The 12,548-nt window shown below is 39.5% G+C and overlaps 1 protein-coding gene and 1 long non-coding RNA gene across 6 annotated transcripts in view; one reads left to right on the top strand and one right to left on the bottom strand.

Moving 5' to 3' along the window:
• LOC130540615 (uncharacterized) overlaps positions 1-10,268 on the top strand; it is a 37,548-nt gene extending 27,280 nt beyond the window's left edge. Inside the window, exon 4 of one of the 2 annotated variants that reach the window (XR_010113495.1) lies at positions 9,982-10,268. This is a non-coding gene — a long non-coding RNA (uncharacterized LOC130540615). Of the gene's footprint in view, positions 1-9,928 lie in introns of both variants that reach the window. The other variant, XR_008954613.1, reaches the window with a different exon arrangement.
• The window catches only part of UBE4A (ubiquitination factor E4A), a 39,697-nt gene that overhangs the window by 7,684 nt on the left and 19,465 nt on the right, over positions 1-12,548 (bottom strand). For all 4 annotated transcript variants that reach the window (XM_034933810.3, XM_034933808.3, XM_055094919.2 and 1 more), the window contains 8 exons: positions 11,724-12,028; positions 9,966-10,098; positions 8,713-8,900; positions 6,765-6,865; positions 6,555-6,668; positions 4,892-5,066; positions 1,596-1,776; positions 713-860 (listed from right to left, as the gene is read on the bottom strand). In XM_034933810.3, coding sequence (XP_034789701.1) covers positions 713-860; positions 1,596-1,776; positions 4,892-5,066; positions 6,555-6,668; positions 6,765-6,865; positions 8,713-8,900; positions 9,966-10,098; positions 11,724-12,028 — 1,345 coding nt within the window. The remainder of the gene's footprint in view (positions 1-712; positions 861-1,595; positions 1,777-4,891; positions 5,067-6,554; positions 6,669-6,764; positions 6,866-8,712; positions 8,901-9,965; positions 10,099-11,723; positions 12,029-12,548) is intronic.

Genomic DNA, 12,548 nt, shown 5'->3' with positions numbered 1-12,548 from the left:
GCCCTTAAATTTCTTTTTTCTTTTTTTTTTTTTGAGATGGAATCTCACTCTGTTGCCCAGGCTGGAGTGCAGTGGTTGTGATCACTGCAACCTCCGCCTCCCAGGTTCAAGCGATTCTCCTGCCTCAGCCTCCCGAGTAGCTGGGATTACAGGCGCCTGCCACCACACCCAGCTAATTTTTGTATTTTTAGTAGAGACAGGGTTTCACCATGCTGGCCAGGCTGGTGTTGAACTCTTGACCTCAAGTGATCTGCCCACCCTGGCTTCCCAAAATGCTGGGATTACAAGCATGAGCCACTACTGTACCCAGCCGATTTCTTAAATTTCTATTCTCACTCTCATGTTGACAAGAATAAAACTAAGAATATTGTAGTTCTAAGTGACTGTCCAAAAAGAACCATCTGTTTATATTTTCTCTTGGTAATGCTCTTTTTCTCCCTGAAATAGAGTAAAAATCAGCACAGCTGAGGTGACAATCTGATTTTTTTTTGCGTGGATTTTTAGGAGATGGGGTCTTGCTATCTTGCCAAGGCTGGAGTGTAGTGGCTATCCACAGGCATGATCATAGCACACTGCAGCTTCAAACTCCTGGGCTTAAGTAATCCTCTAGCCTTAGGCTCTTAAGTAGCTGGGACTACAGGCTTGAGCCATCATGCCTGGCTGACAACGTGGTTCTTAATGAAATCAGCAAACAATTCCTCCTCTTCCTCACCTTGATTCTCTCTGCCAAGTTGCTGAAAGCCACAATCATATTCCCAGGCTTATTTATTTTCTTCAAGACTCGAACTGTCTGTGCAAAGAGAGTTGGGGAATAGGAACGTCCATCCTTGGGCACAGTGGCACAGAAATTCTCCTCATCCCTGGAACGTTAGCATCAGAAAAAAACTGATCACCAGAGGGGTGGTCAATGGAAGAGACAATAGGTAGGCTGCAGAACAAGCATTCTCACCACTTAAAAGCCATGAACATTCTTTTGATATAGAAAGACTTATTTCAATATATATTATTTATAATATATAAATATTATTTTATTATTTATAATATATAAATATTATATTATTTATATTATATTATTTATATATTGTAAATTATATTAAATATAAATAATATATATTAAATATATTATATATTTAATATATATATACTTTTTGATACAGAAAGACTTTCTAGGAAGTCTATCAAGTATCATGTGACCTTAAAAGAATGCTACTTTTCTAAACAGTGGTACAACCAGTAAAGTTTCTCTTTGCACAGATCAAAGCAGAATACTGGAAATCTCAATGTCCCATGGGTCACACAAAATCTTACTAGTTTTTAGAGACAGAGTCCTGCTGTGTTGCCCAGGCTGGTCTCAAACTCCTGGCCTTAAGCAATCCTCCCACTTCAGCCTCCCAAGTAGCTCGGACCACAGGCACACGACACCTTGCCCAGATAAAATCTCCTTATTTAAAACTACAGAAGATTCCTTCATCAAGCAACTAGGAATTAACCATTTCTTTTCTATTTTCACGTAATCACCAACCAGTCATTCTACTATCAAAACCCTAAATCAAAACAGCATCCCCTCTGGCTTGACAGATTTCAATCTCAGGTACCCAAGATTTAAGTAGATAGTGCAGATATCTGATACAAGCTGCTGGGGCTTGAAGTCAAATTCGCTGAAGTCCTTGACTTTTAAGGCACCCATCTTGGGGCCAACCAGGTGTTGCAGGAAGTAGTTCAACATGGAGATGATGCGCTCAGCCAGGAAGGGATGCACAAAGAGTGACTTGATCTCTGGAAAAGAATCCAAAGTCTCTGAAAACTCAATCCATTAGCACTCTTTTCCTTATTAGGTATAGTTTATTTGGAGACCTCTGGGGACTACTGTTATTTTATTTCTAAAAATTTTGAAGGAACTACTTTTTTTAAAAACTAAGTAATTCATTTTCACTGCAGAAAATATAGACAAGCAAAAAACCAAAACCAAACAAAAAACAGAAAAGACAAAAACTACCATCCAGAGATAAACACTGTTAACATCTTGCTAATTTAACATTTTGTCGTTCTCTAGCTTTTCTGTCCTTATTTACACACACACAGACATTTTTTAAACAAAAATGATCATATTTTACATATTCTGAAACTTACTGTTTTCAGTAACTATATTGCAAATACTTTATCATTTTAGTAAGTGTATGTCCCTGTGCTATCCAACATAGTAGCCACTGGCCATATGTGGCTATTAAAATTAAAAATAAAAAATCCATTCCTCAGTCACACTAAGCCACATGTGGCTAGTTAAGTATGGTTCTGGACAGCCCAGATTTATAGGACATTTTCCCCATCACAGAAAGTTCTATAGAATAGGGGTGATTCACATAACCTTTTTAAAAAATGAGATGGGGTCTCACTATATTGCCCAGGCTGGTCTCAAACTCCTGGGCTCAAAGTGATCCTCCTGCCTCGGCTTCCAAAGGGTTAGAGGATTATAGGCGTGAGCCACTGTGCCCAGCTGTTTTACATCATTTTTAAAAAAAATTATTTTTTATTTTTTTGAGACAGGGTCTTGCTGGTGCCTAGGCTGGAGTGCAGTGGCACGATCATGGTTCAAGGCAGTCTCAACCTCCTGGGCTCAAGTGATCCTCCTGCCTTGGCCTCCCAAAGTGCTGAGATTACAGGTGTGAGCCACTGTACCCAGTCTGTTTTACATCATTTTTAATGGCTGACTTTTCCAGTTGTAACTGCACCATAAGTTATTTATTTAATGTCTTTACTGGTGGACATTTTTACTATTTTCAGTTTTTTCCTACACTTATCAATGAACTTCATTGTGGATACATCTTGTAGACTCATTGCTTCTTTTTTTTTTTTTTTGAGATAGAGTCTCATTCTGTTGCCTAGGCTGGAGCGCAGTGGCGTGATCTCTGCTCACTGCAACCTCCGCCTCCTAAGTTCAAGTGATTCTCCTACCTCAGCCTCTCAAGTAGCTGGGACTACAGGCACATGCCACCACACCTGGCTAATTTCTGTAATTTTAGTATAGACGGGGTTTCACTATGTTGGCCAGGCTGGTCTCGAACTCCTGACCTCGTGATCTGCTTGCCTTGACCTCCCAAAGTGCTGGGATTACAGGTGTGAGCCACCGTGCCTGGCCTATCGCTTCTTCTTAACAAATCTGTAAGGAACTGCTATGTTATAGGGCATGAATTCCAAAAATTAAAAAAAATTTATACATGCCAAATTTAACAAGTCAGACAGTATCATAATGCTATGTTTGGTTGGTACTAATAGTTCTTGATTTTTCAGTTTTAGTCATTATCACAGATGCCCTCAATATATAGTCAAATTTTTGGTTAAATAATTTAGTTTGTTATTAAGATTATGTAAATATTATTCACAGCAGAGCCATGTGCTGTCCTAATGAGTATATAGTTCCTTTTTAGTATAACTTTTTGCTTATTTGCTTATTTTCAGAGCCTCTTATCACTAAATCCTTTCCAAACTCTCCATTGGAATTTAAAACTCTCAACATGGTCATTTCCAGCTGCTGATTAATTTTTGGAAACATTCTTTCTGGATGTTTCCATCCTTTGCTCCAACCTGGACTGCTTGCTCTACAGGCCTGCTATGTAGTGGCCACACAAGCTCCTTTCACCGTCATCCTGGGAATCTCCTTTGCGTCTCCCTTGTGTTGAATTCCACCTTCCTCCTCCTAGGTTTACTTTCCCTCAGAAATGTGTCTCAGCTTCAAATGACACTGTTGGAAGTGCAAAGCCATTTTGATACTTAAACTATGGTAACATTACCTGACTTCTCTGGGCTCTTTTAGGGTCTTGTTTTTACCATGATTTCCTAAAATTTCACAATGTCATACCTCACTGTGGGTTTTAAAAAATTCTCTGTGCAGGGGCCTTGGCAAGCCCTTTCAATTTAGAGGCTGTCTTTGAGTCTTGGGGATTTTTTGGTATCTTTGATAACTTCCTCCCCTCCATTTTTCGCTTTTGAGACTTCCTAGATCCATCCTTTGTTTTCTTATCCTTTCTCTTCTAATTTCCATCTTTTTCCTTCTGTTCTACGTTCATAGAAGAGTTCCTTGAATTTATATCTTCTAACTCTTTTACTGAATATTTAACATTTCCGAGGTAAAAATTTCAATATCCAAGGGCTCTTTCTTATTCTTTAAATAATCTCTTTCATTGCCTCTTTGTTCTTGTTTTGTGGCTGCTGTATCTTCTCTTATCCCTCTGAGATTAAAAAGTTTTTTAAAAAAGTTTTTACAAAGTTTTCACCTATTTGTTTTTCACATTAGAGGATTTCCTCAAATGTCTGGTGATTACTGATTGTCATATCACATTTAGCTGAGACATTAAAAATGATAATTTCAGTATGTAATCAGTATAAAAATGGACAGATTTCACATTTTAACACTAAGTCTTGTTCTTATAGCACATCTCAATTCAGACCAGCTACATTTTAAATCCTTGAAAGCCACACGTGGCAAGTGGCTACTGAATTGGACAGTGGAGCTATAGAAGGAGTAGAGATAAATTTCTGTTAGATCCACCATATTTAACCAGGATTCAAGCATATTTCTCAGATTAACAAACATATATGTATATATGTGTGTGTACAGACACACATATATTTATACGGCTAACTTGTCCTCAAGAAAGATTTTACCACCTTATGCTCTCTGGCAGCTGTGTGAGGGTGACCATTTCCTCACTTCCATGTCAACAATGGGCATCATCATTCTTTTTGAAGCTTCTCAAGTGATTCGTTTCCCTTCCAGATGTGGAGGATACTGTCACCAGGGTCTGAATTCTTAGTTTCAGCTGGGCTGATCCCCCAAGTGAAGCTGATCTTGGCCATTACTTTTTTGGGGGGAAGCAGTACTTCATGTCCTTACCTGATGTGAGAAAGGCAAGGGTACCGATTGTTTCATTGGACATGATGTTATGGAAACGTGCCAGCTGTCCAAACATCTGTAGGCCAGCCTCCTTTTCTCGGCGGGCTTCTGGAGTCAGACTATCCCATTCACCTCGATCCTTCTCAATTTGCTGAATCTTTATCTTGCTCAAATACTGCAGAAACCAGAGATGGGATATATCAGAGAAGAAAGGTGCAGTTGAAGGGACGTGACATTTAAGAGGTCCTATTCAAAATCCAGTCAACTAAGCTGGGAAAACGAGGGACCATGTAAGAGACATGAGCCTTTATTTCTCAGCATAAGGCTGAAGCTCAAAAGAACTTTCAGGAAAAAAAGAAATTGTGGCTTCATACAGATTTGTTTCAGCTTGGGTAGATTCACAGGTAATTCCCCTAGAAATAGTATAGCATTGTGAAATGCAAAGAAGGATGAATAGTTTAATATATGAAACCCAGGCCAAGAAACAAAAAACTAAAAAACCCCACACTATAGTGAAAAAACAATGAATCCTTCCTGAAAGATGACAACAAATCCCCCCTGCCAAATTGCTTACAAAAAAATCAAAGCTCTATCACATATGCAAGATGCGTGGAAGAACCATAATTATTTAAAACTCTCTACCTCACGTCATCCTTCCTGTTGTAGCAAACAACTTGTTAAACTTACAGTCTCATGAAAATACCATCTGCTTCATGCTTTGTGTCACACACCTCTTGCTTAAAAGGGCCTGTTTGTAACAGGACCTATTCTCGCTTTTGAAGAAAACCTATCTTAAATCCTAAAGCGTAGGATTATGAAGAAATCAGATCAAACCTTTCTCACAAATTAAACACAAGCTACTCAGGGGATTGCTGATCATAAGGAGGAGCTCATGACTGTCTAAAGGCTACCCTCAGGATTTACCTGCTTCATCTCCCTTTAGGTCAGTGCCCTGTCCATCCTATACCCATCACAGGTAAGGGAAGTTTTGCTCTACAGACAGCCAAGTTTTTATGGGAGAAGTAAGCAGTTCCACCAGGGAAGGTTAAGGAAATAATACACTGAAGGAGCTGAGAGGCACCCAGCTGCATTTTATACTTTGTGAAACCTTTGTTTCACCATATAGCCAAGAATTTAGAAGGCAGTGGAAATATAAGAAGTATTGACAACTTGGAGCCTTTATATGAAAAAATAACCCAAATCAGAGATTTTCTTTCAAGTAGTGGTGCAAAAATCAGAATCTTTTAGGAAAGTGGGTTAAAAATCATTGTCTTAGTGAGATATTTTACTGACATGTTGGGATTATAAGGGTTGAAAGTCACTGACCAAAAACAAGCTCCTCTGATTTCTTTCTGTAGTGCTGGCCTGATGAATTACTCCTGCCAGTACAACTTAGTTTGGCTTCACCATATGGTATTTTTGACTCTGCCAAAATGTCCATCTCATGATGCTTCAATGACCCTTGATCTTGGTCTCTAATGGAATGAACTAGAAAGCTCTATAATGACAAGCTTGGTGGTACACTACTAATCACAAATTTTTGGTGTTCAAGTCTGGTACTAGGGGCATAAGGACTGCTCTATGATTAAAAGGTAAAATGTATGTACTGCTGATGATTTGATGGTATGGAGAAGTTAAATCTTTTTTTTTTTTTTTTTTTTACCTGTATGGCTTCATCCAAAAGGAAGATGGCATCATTCATTAGCAGGTTAAGAAAGCGGAGGAAAAGTGGGGGATTCATGGCTTCTAAATTCTTAGAGGCATAGTCAGCCAAATCCTGTAAGTCCCAGCCCACAAGAAAACCATTTTAGTACTGAATTACAACTCATTAGGGCTTATATAAAGCAACAGGTTTCATCAAAAACTCTCTCACCTTAATGCTCTCCCGATAGGTATCTGTCCCCCACATGTATCTTAGGATAGGATACATGGGACGGCGGTAATTAAACTTCTGTTCAAATTGATGGGGGTCTCCTGGAGTAAGGCAAGAGCGAAATATCAGCAAAGGCGGTGCCATAAGAGGAAGAGTTTATGCTTATGTGTAGTCATTTGCTTTGTAGTCATTTGCTTTTGAGTGTGTTAAGGCTACTAACAAAATCTGCCCTGGAGTTTCTAAAGGCCTAGAGTTACGGCCAAGTGTTTGCTCATTTCCTTACTGATGAAGTAAGGGGGAGACAGAGATAAAGGATACCTTACTCTGCAAGAGACAAGTACCAAGCTGTAAAATAAAATTAAGGGAAACAAATGTTTCCGTATCCAAACATGAGTACTTCTCAGGCTTTAAATGAGGGCTCAGGGCTGGCCATTATGGCAGTGAAAGCCATGTGCAGGACGGGACACTAAGCAATTCCCACATTCTTCACAGACAATATCCCAAACTGTGTAGCCAACAGGTTCTTGATTACTCTGAAAAATCAGGTCAGGAGCTAAAAATCTGAGGCTTATACTGCTTTTGAAATACCAAAGGTATTACTAGAGCTCCACAGGCTGGGTCATAATAAAGGAAGAGTGTAGGATTTGGAGTCAAAAGACCTACGTTTTCATTCTGGCTCTGCTTAATCTAAGTCTCTTAATCTTCTTCAGCTTCCACTTCCTCAGAAATAAAACAGAAATTGTACTCCATTACAACGCTTTGGTTGTATGGTCACATAACGAGATAACTGCAGTGATTTATTATACAATTTCTTATGTATTATAAAGATTTACATGCATTATTTCACTTAATCATCACTTTGACCCATTTTATAGATGAGGAAACTAAGGTTGATAGGTGAGCGAATTAAAAAAAACCAGAATCCAAATATGGAAAGGCGGCCAGTAAAATGTTAAATGCCTCTTTAAATGTTAGTTGTATTTATCATTGGATGGTAGATATCCCTTTAAAAAATGGTCTTCAACAACTTCTTAACATATCTTATTTACTGATTGAGACAGGGTACTGTTTAAACAAACACAGGGGCTCAGGGTTAGATAGAGAGGGAATGTTGCCTGCTGGTTTTTTTTTTGAGAGGGATTTCTTGCTCTGTCATCCAGGCTGGAGTGCAGTGGTGCGATCTCAGCTCACTGCCACCTCTGCCTCCCGAATTCAAGCAATTCTCGTGCCTCTGCCTCCTAAGTAGCTGGGATTACAGGCACCTGCCACCATGCCTGGGTAATTTTTGTATTTTTGTAGAGAATGGGTTTCACCATGTTGGCCAGGCTGGTCTCAAACTCAGGAGCTCAAGTGATCTGCCTACTTTGGCCTCCCAAAACGCTGGGATTACAAGCATGAGCCACTGTGCCTGTCCGCCTGCTGGTATTTTTAATCGAACCATTAGACTGTTGGAGAGTTAGATAGTCTGGTTAAGATAAAAGAATCTTTCAACCAATACACTGCCTCTTTATGCACTATTCTGTAATTTTAAGGCAGAGAAATATAAAGACCCAAATAGTCTAATTTGAGTCTGATTTGATGATGCAACATAATAAGGGTGTTGAATATGTAGATTTCTTTAGGTGACACAGACCTGATTCTACCACTTGGTAGTTTGTTATGACATGGACAAACTGATCTTTTGGGCAGTCATGTCTTCATATGTAAAACAAGAATAATTAAAAAATAAAAAATAAATAAAACAGGGATAATAGAGTGAAACTTTTCCGATGGTGACAATGGGATAATGTTAAAAAAAAAAAAAAGCACTTATCATCAAGCCTGGCATATAGTAGGTATTCAATAAGTAATGGCTTGACATTTCTTTGATATCCAAATACGGATCAAACTATGAAACTCCACTGGTATCAGCTTCCCAGTTCTGGGCTCAGCTTCATGACTGCTTTACCTGTAAATTCGATGTCCACAAAAACCTTGATTAGAGCCTCTGCAAGTTGGGGTGCATACTGAAAGTTGCAGAACACACGTTTCCGGTGGAATACACTGGATACCAAGGGATTTGGGGTCTGATCCAGGTGGGGCATCACTGCTTCCAACACTTCTGCTAGTTTGGCCCTCAGGTGGGGATTCTTCATTCTGCAAAATGGGCAAAAAGCAAGATGAGCAGATAAGCTTAACTCCAAATTTATGACTCTGTTCTCTCCACATAAGAATCAAAATCCACCCTAAACCATATTATAGGAAAAAAAAGGATCCACTTCTGCAGTTTTAAGTTTGTCAGTTTCTTGGTGCAGCTGGGCGGGGGGTGGGGTGGTGATGCAGGGTACATCATTTAACTCTTGAGTTGACAGCTTACCAAATAAGAGGGTGAGCACTTAAGTTTCTATTGAATGCTTAGCCATTGTTTACTTCTCTGTAATAATACATTATTTACTGCTTCCTATTCTCTGACAGTTTCATGTGGAATAAACTTGCCTTTTCAAGCTTTCTGAGGGTAAAGACTAGAATATAATTACGCTACATTACCCATGACGCATACAGTGTATGCATAATACTTGTTGACTTATGACTTCTCATTAGGTATGCTCAGCTCAGTGACGAAATGGCTTCTCTCTACTTATCACTGATACGGCTCAGGGAATTGTGGGTCATTCTCTTCATTGTGCAGCAAATCTTCACTTTTGTACACAGAGTTTCCACTTCCTTTAGCCTATGCATCAAAAAAATCAGGGAAGCAATTCTACAAGTCACAGTATCTTCCTTTGGAAAAGAGGACTAGAAGCTATGAGTGAGAAAACTTGAAATGAGAAATAACATTGACTTAAGTTTACTGCTCATCCAACTCAGAATAGCAAGAATAAGCTTTATTATCATATAATTATTAGAAGATCATTAGCACCTGGCTGCCACTGTTAAGTTTCTGGCATTACGTTAACTACTTTAACCAGGGACTGGCAGTGGAATTCCCATAAGATACTTATATGCAGGATTAAATTCTCTGTGGACAAAGTCCTTTGTTTATTATACCTCTCAACAGCGGGATTTCTGGCTACCCATATGGATGGTCAGGTGATTCCTTAATGTTACCATAACTTCTGAAGGCAACCCCTTATGATTCAGGCTTGTTTATTTCTTGGTTTAGAAGTCTTCTGAATGTTTTACAGCCTAAACAGTGACAGAACCAAGCTTTCAGCACTTCACCTTTCTATGCTTCCAGTGAAAATGGTGATAAAGTGAAGGACATGCTCCAGGGAATCTGCTGATGTCTCCAAAATGTCATCGGCAAAGCGGCGGAGAAAAATGAGAAAATCACCTAGGTTATCTGCAAAAAATTCTGAAAAAGAAAATATTCACTGGAATTAGCCAAACATCTGTATATCTGTACTAATAAACAACATTTAAATTCCTTTCACCCTACTTAATGAAGGTTAAAAAAAACCCTAAATGTTTTGTTGGTACTAGAGATGGTGATAAGTCAATAAATGTAAAATCTCCTTTAAATGTAAGTCAATTTAAATTTTTATTCAAGTAAATATATGAACAGTAATGACACAAAATGTTAACACACCAGTATACTAATATATACATTTTTACTCTCAAGGTTAACTGTGGTTTAAACCCTTCAGATGTGTGAGGACTCCCTAATAAAGATTAATATGTTAGGTGACCGTGGTAGCCAGACTCCAGGATGGTCCTCCAATGATCATTGCCTTTTGGTATTCATGACCTTATGCAGTCCCCTCCCACATTCACTCTTTCAGAGTAGAAGATAAACTCTGAGGCATACAGCAGATGTGATAGTATGTCATTTCCAAGATTAGGGTATAAAAGCTTACAGTCTCCATTTTGGTCACTTGCTCTGGGGGAAGCCAGCTGCCATATCATGAGTAGTATTTAGAAGACACGTACATGGCCTAGAAAAGAAGCTGCTGGCCAATAGCACAAGCAACTGAGGCCTGTCAACAACCACATGACTGGGCTTGTAAGTGGATCCTCCAGCCCTAGCAGAGTCCTCAGATTCCTAAGGCCCTGATTGACAGCTTGGCTATATAACTTCCTGAGGAACTCTGAGTCAGAACACTGCAGGTGAGTGAGCTGTTTGCAGTTGTTGTTGTTATTTTGTTTATTAATTAATTATTTTATTTTTTGAGACAGGGTCCTGCTGTCACCCAGGCTGGAGTACAGTAGTGCAATTATGGCTCACTGTGGCCTCAACTTCCTGGGCTCAAGCGATTCTCTCACTTCAGCCTCCTGAGTAGCTGGAACTACAAGTGTGCACCACCATGCCTGGCTAATTTTTTATTTTTTGTAGAGATAGGGTCTCTCTATGTTGCCCAGGCCAATCTTGAACTCCTGGGCTCAAGTAATCATCCTGTTTCGGCCTCCCAAAGTGCTGGGATTACAGGCGCGCACCATCATACCCGGTCTGTAGTTTTAAGCTGCTATGTTTTGGGGTAATCTGTTACTCAGCATGATATGACCAATACAATGGTTAAGAACACATAACCTGATTAGATTGACAACACCTGCCCACCCCTCAATGACTCAATGACACACACACACACACACACACACACACACACACACACACACTCTTTCCCTTCTGAGTTAACCAACAGGAGCTAATTTTTTTTCTACAAAAAGGACGGGGAAAGTTAGATGAATGTGTAAGTTGAACAAATATTAATGATAGAAACTAACAGCTCTGAAAACTCTGATTACACTTAATCCTTTGAAGATGATTTTCTGATATGCATAGCAGGGGGACACAAGGTTGAGGGAACAAACTGTTAGTCCCCTAATACTTTGACCAGTAGATATTATCTAAGTTTGAGTTGTTTCTCCAAAAACAACTGAATGATAACGAAGAAAGGGTATTTTGAGGATTAAACTTCCAAAGTGACCTACTTAAACTCAGAAGGCTATAAATAGGACATTCCCAAGGGAGAGCCTGCTTACCTGGCACATAAGCCAAAGAGCTGTAGCCATCTGGCAAAGGAAAGGTTAGCTCTATTGGCTGTGAGCCCTCATTGCCTATGGCCAGTTGAACCAGTAGAACAGCCATGGACACCTGCAAGTTTAGGCAGTTTTGTAGCATTTGTGGCTCTGTCATGGCAGTCTTGGTAGAAAGATAGATGGTCATCAGTCGTTCAAACTGCTCACGAAGATTGTCAGCAGCAGGGCTAGAACTTTGCTGAGCATCCCGCCAGGCAACCTGCAGCCGATGCAGATTTTGGTTGATTTTTACCATCTGATCGTGCAACCTGCCCCCAAGAAAGCAGAAGAGACTGGGTCAGGGAAAACAGAAAGTCACAAAAAAACAAATCCTCAATTATTTATCTAGCCTTCTCTTTAAGGATAGTAGGGAGTTGCAGTTGCAATGACACAGAAGGCACTCACAAAAGTTTTTGACAGGACACAGGCAGGGTGCACAGCAATGGGAAAATGCTGCCAAGTATTCAACATAATTGAAGCTAATTGCAAATAGTTAGCAGCCTTCAGTTGAAATGCACTATCCAAAGAAAGGCAGCTTGGTTGAGTAGGGTGTAGAATGGGTTGTTATTACATAAAATAATTATTAGGCAAAGTACAAGAAGCCCAGCAGGATAGTTTTACATCACACAAGGGCAATGATCATACTTTGATGCAATGATCATACTTTGATGGGGTTATATGGATAGTCTTTCTTTGTTTAGTAGAAAACTAAGCTGGTGAAAAGGGACTCTAGATTAGTAATGACCACATATAAACTAGTAGCCACCTGAGATGCAATCTAAGAGCAGC

The sequence above is a fragment of the Pan paniscus genome, chromosome 9, assembly GCF_029289425.2.
Source record: "Pan paniscus chromosome 9, NHGRI_mPanPan1-v2.0_pri, whole genome shotgun sequence".
Taxonomy (NCBI): domain Eukaryota; kingdom Metazoa; phylum Chordata; class Mammalia; order Primates; family Hominidae; genus Pan; species Pan paniscus.
The sequence above is the reverse complement of the archived record's forward strand: the minus strand, read 5'-3'. Positions and strand labels throughout refer to the sequence as shown.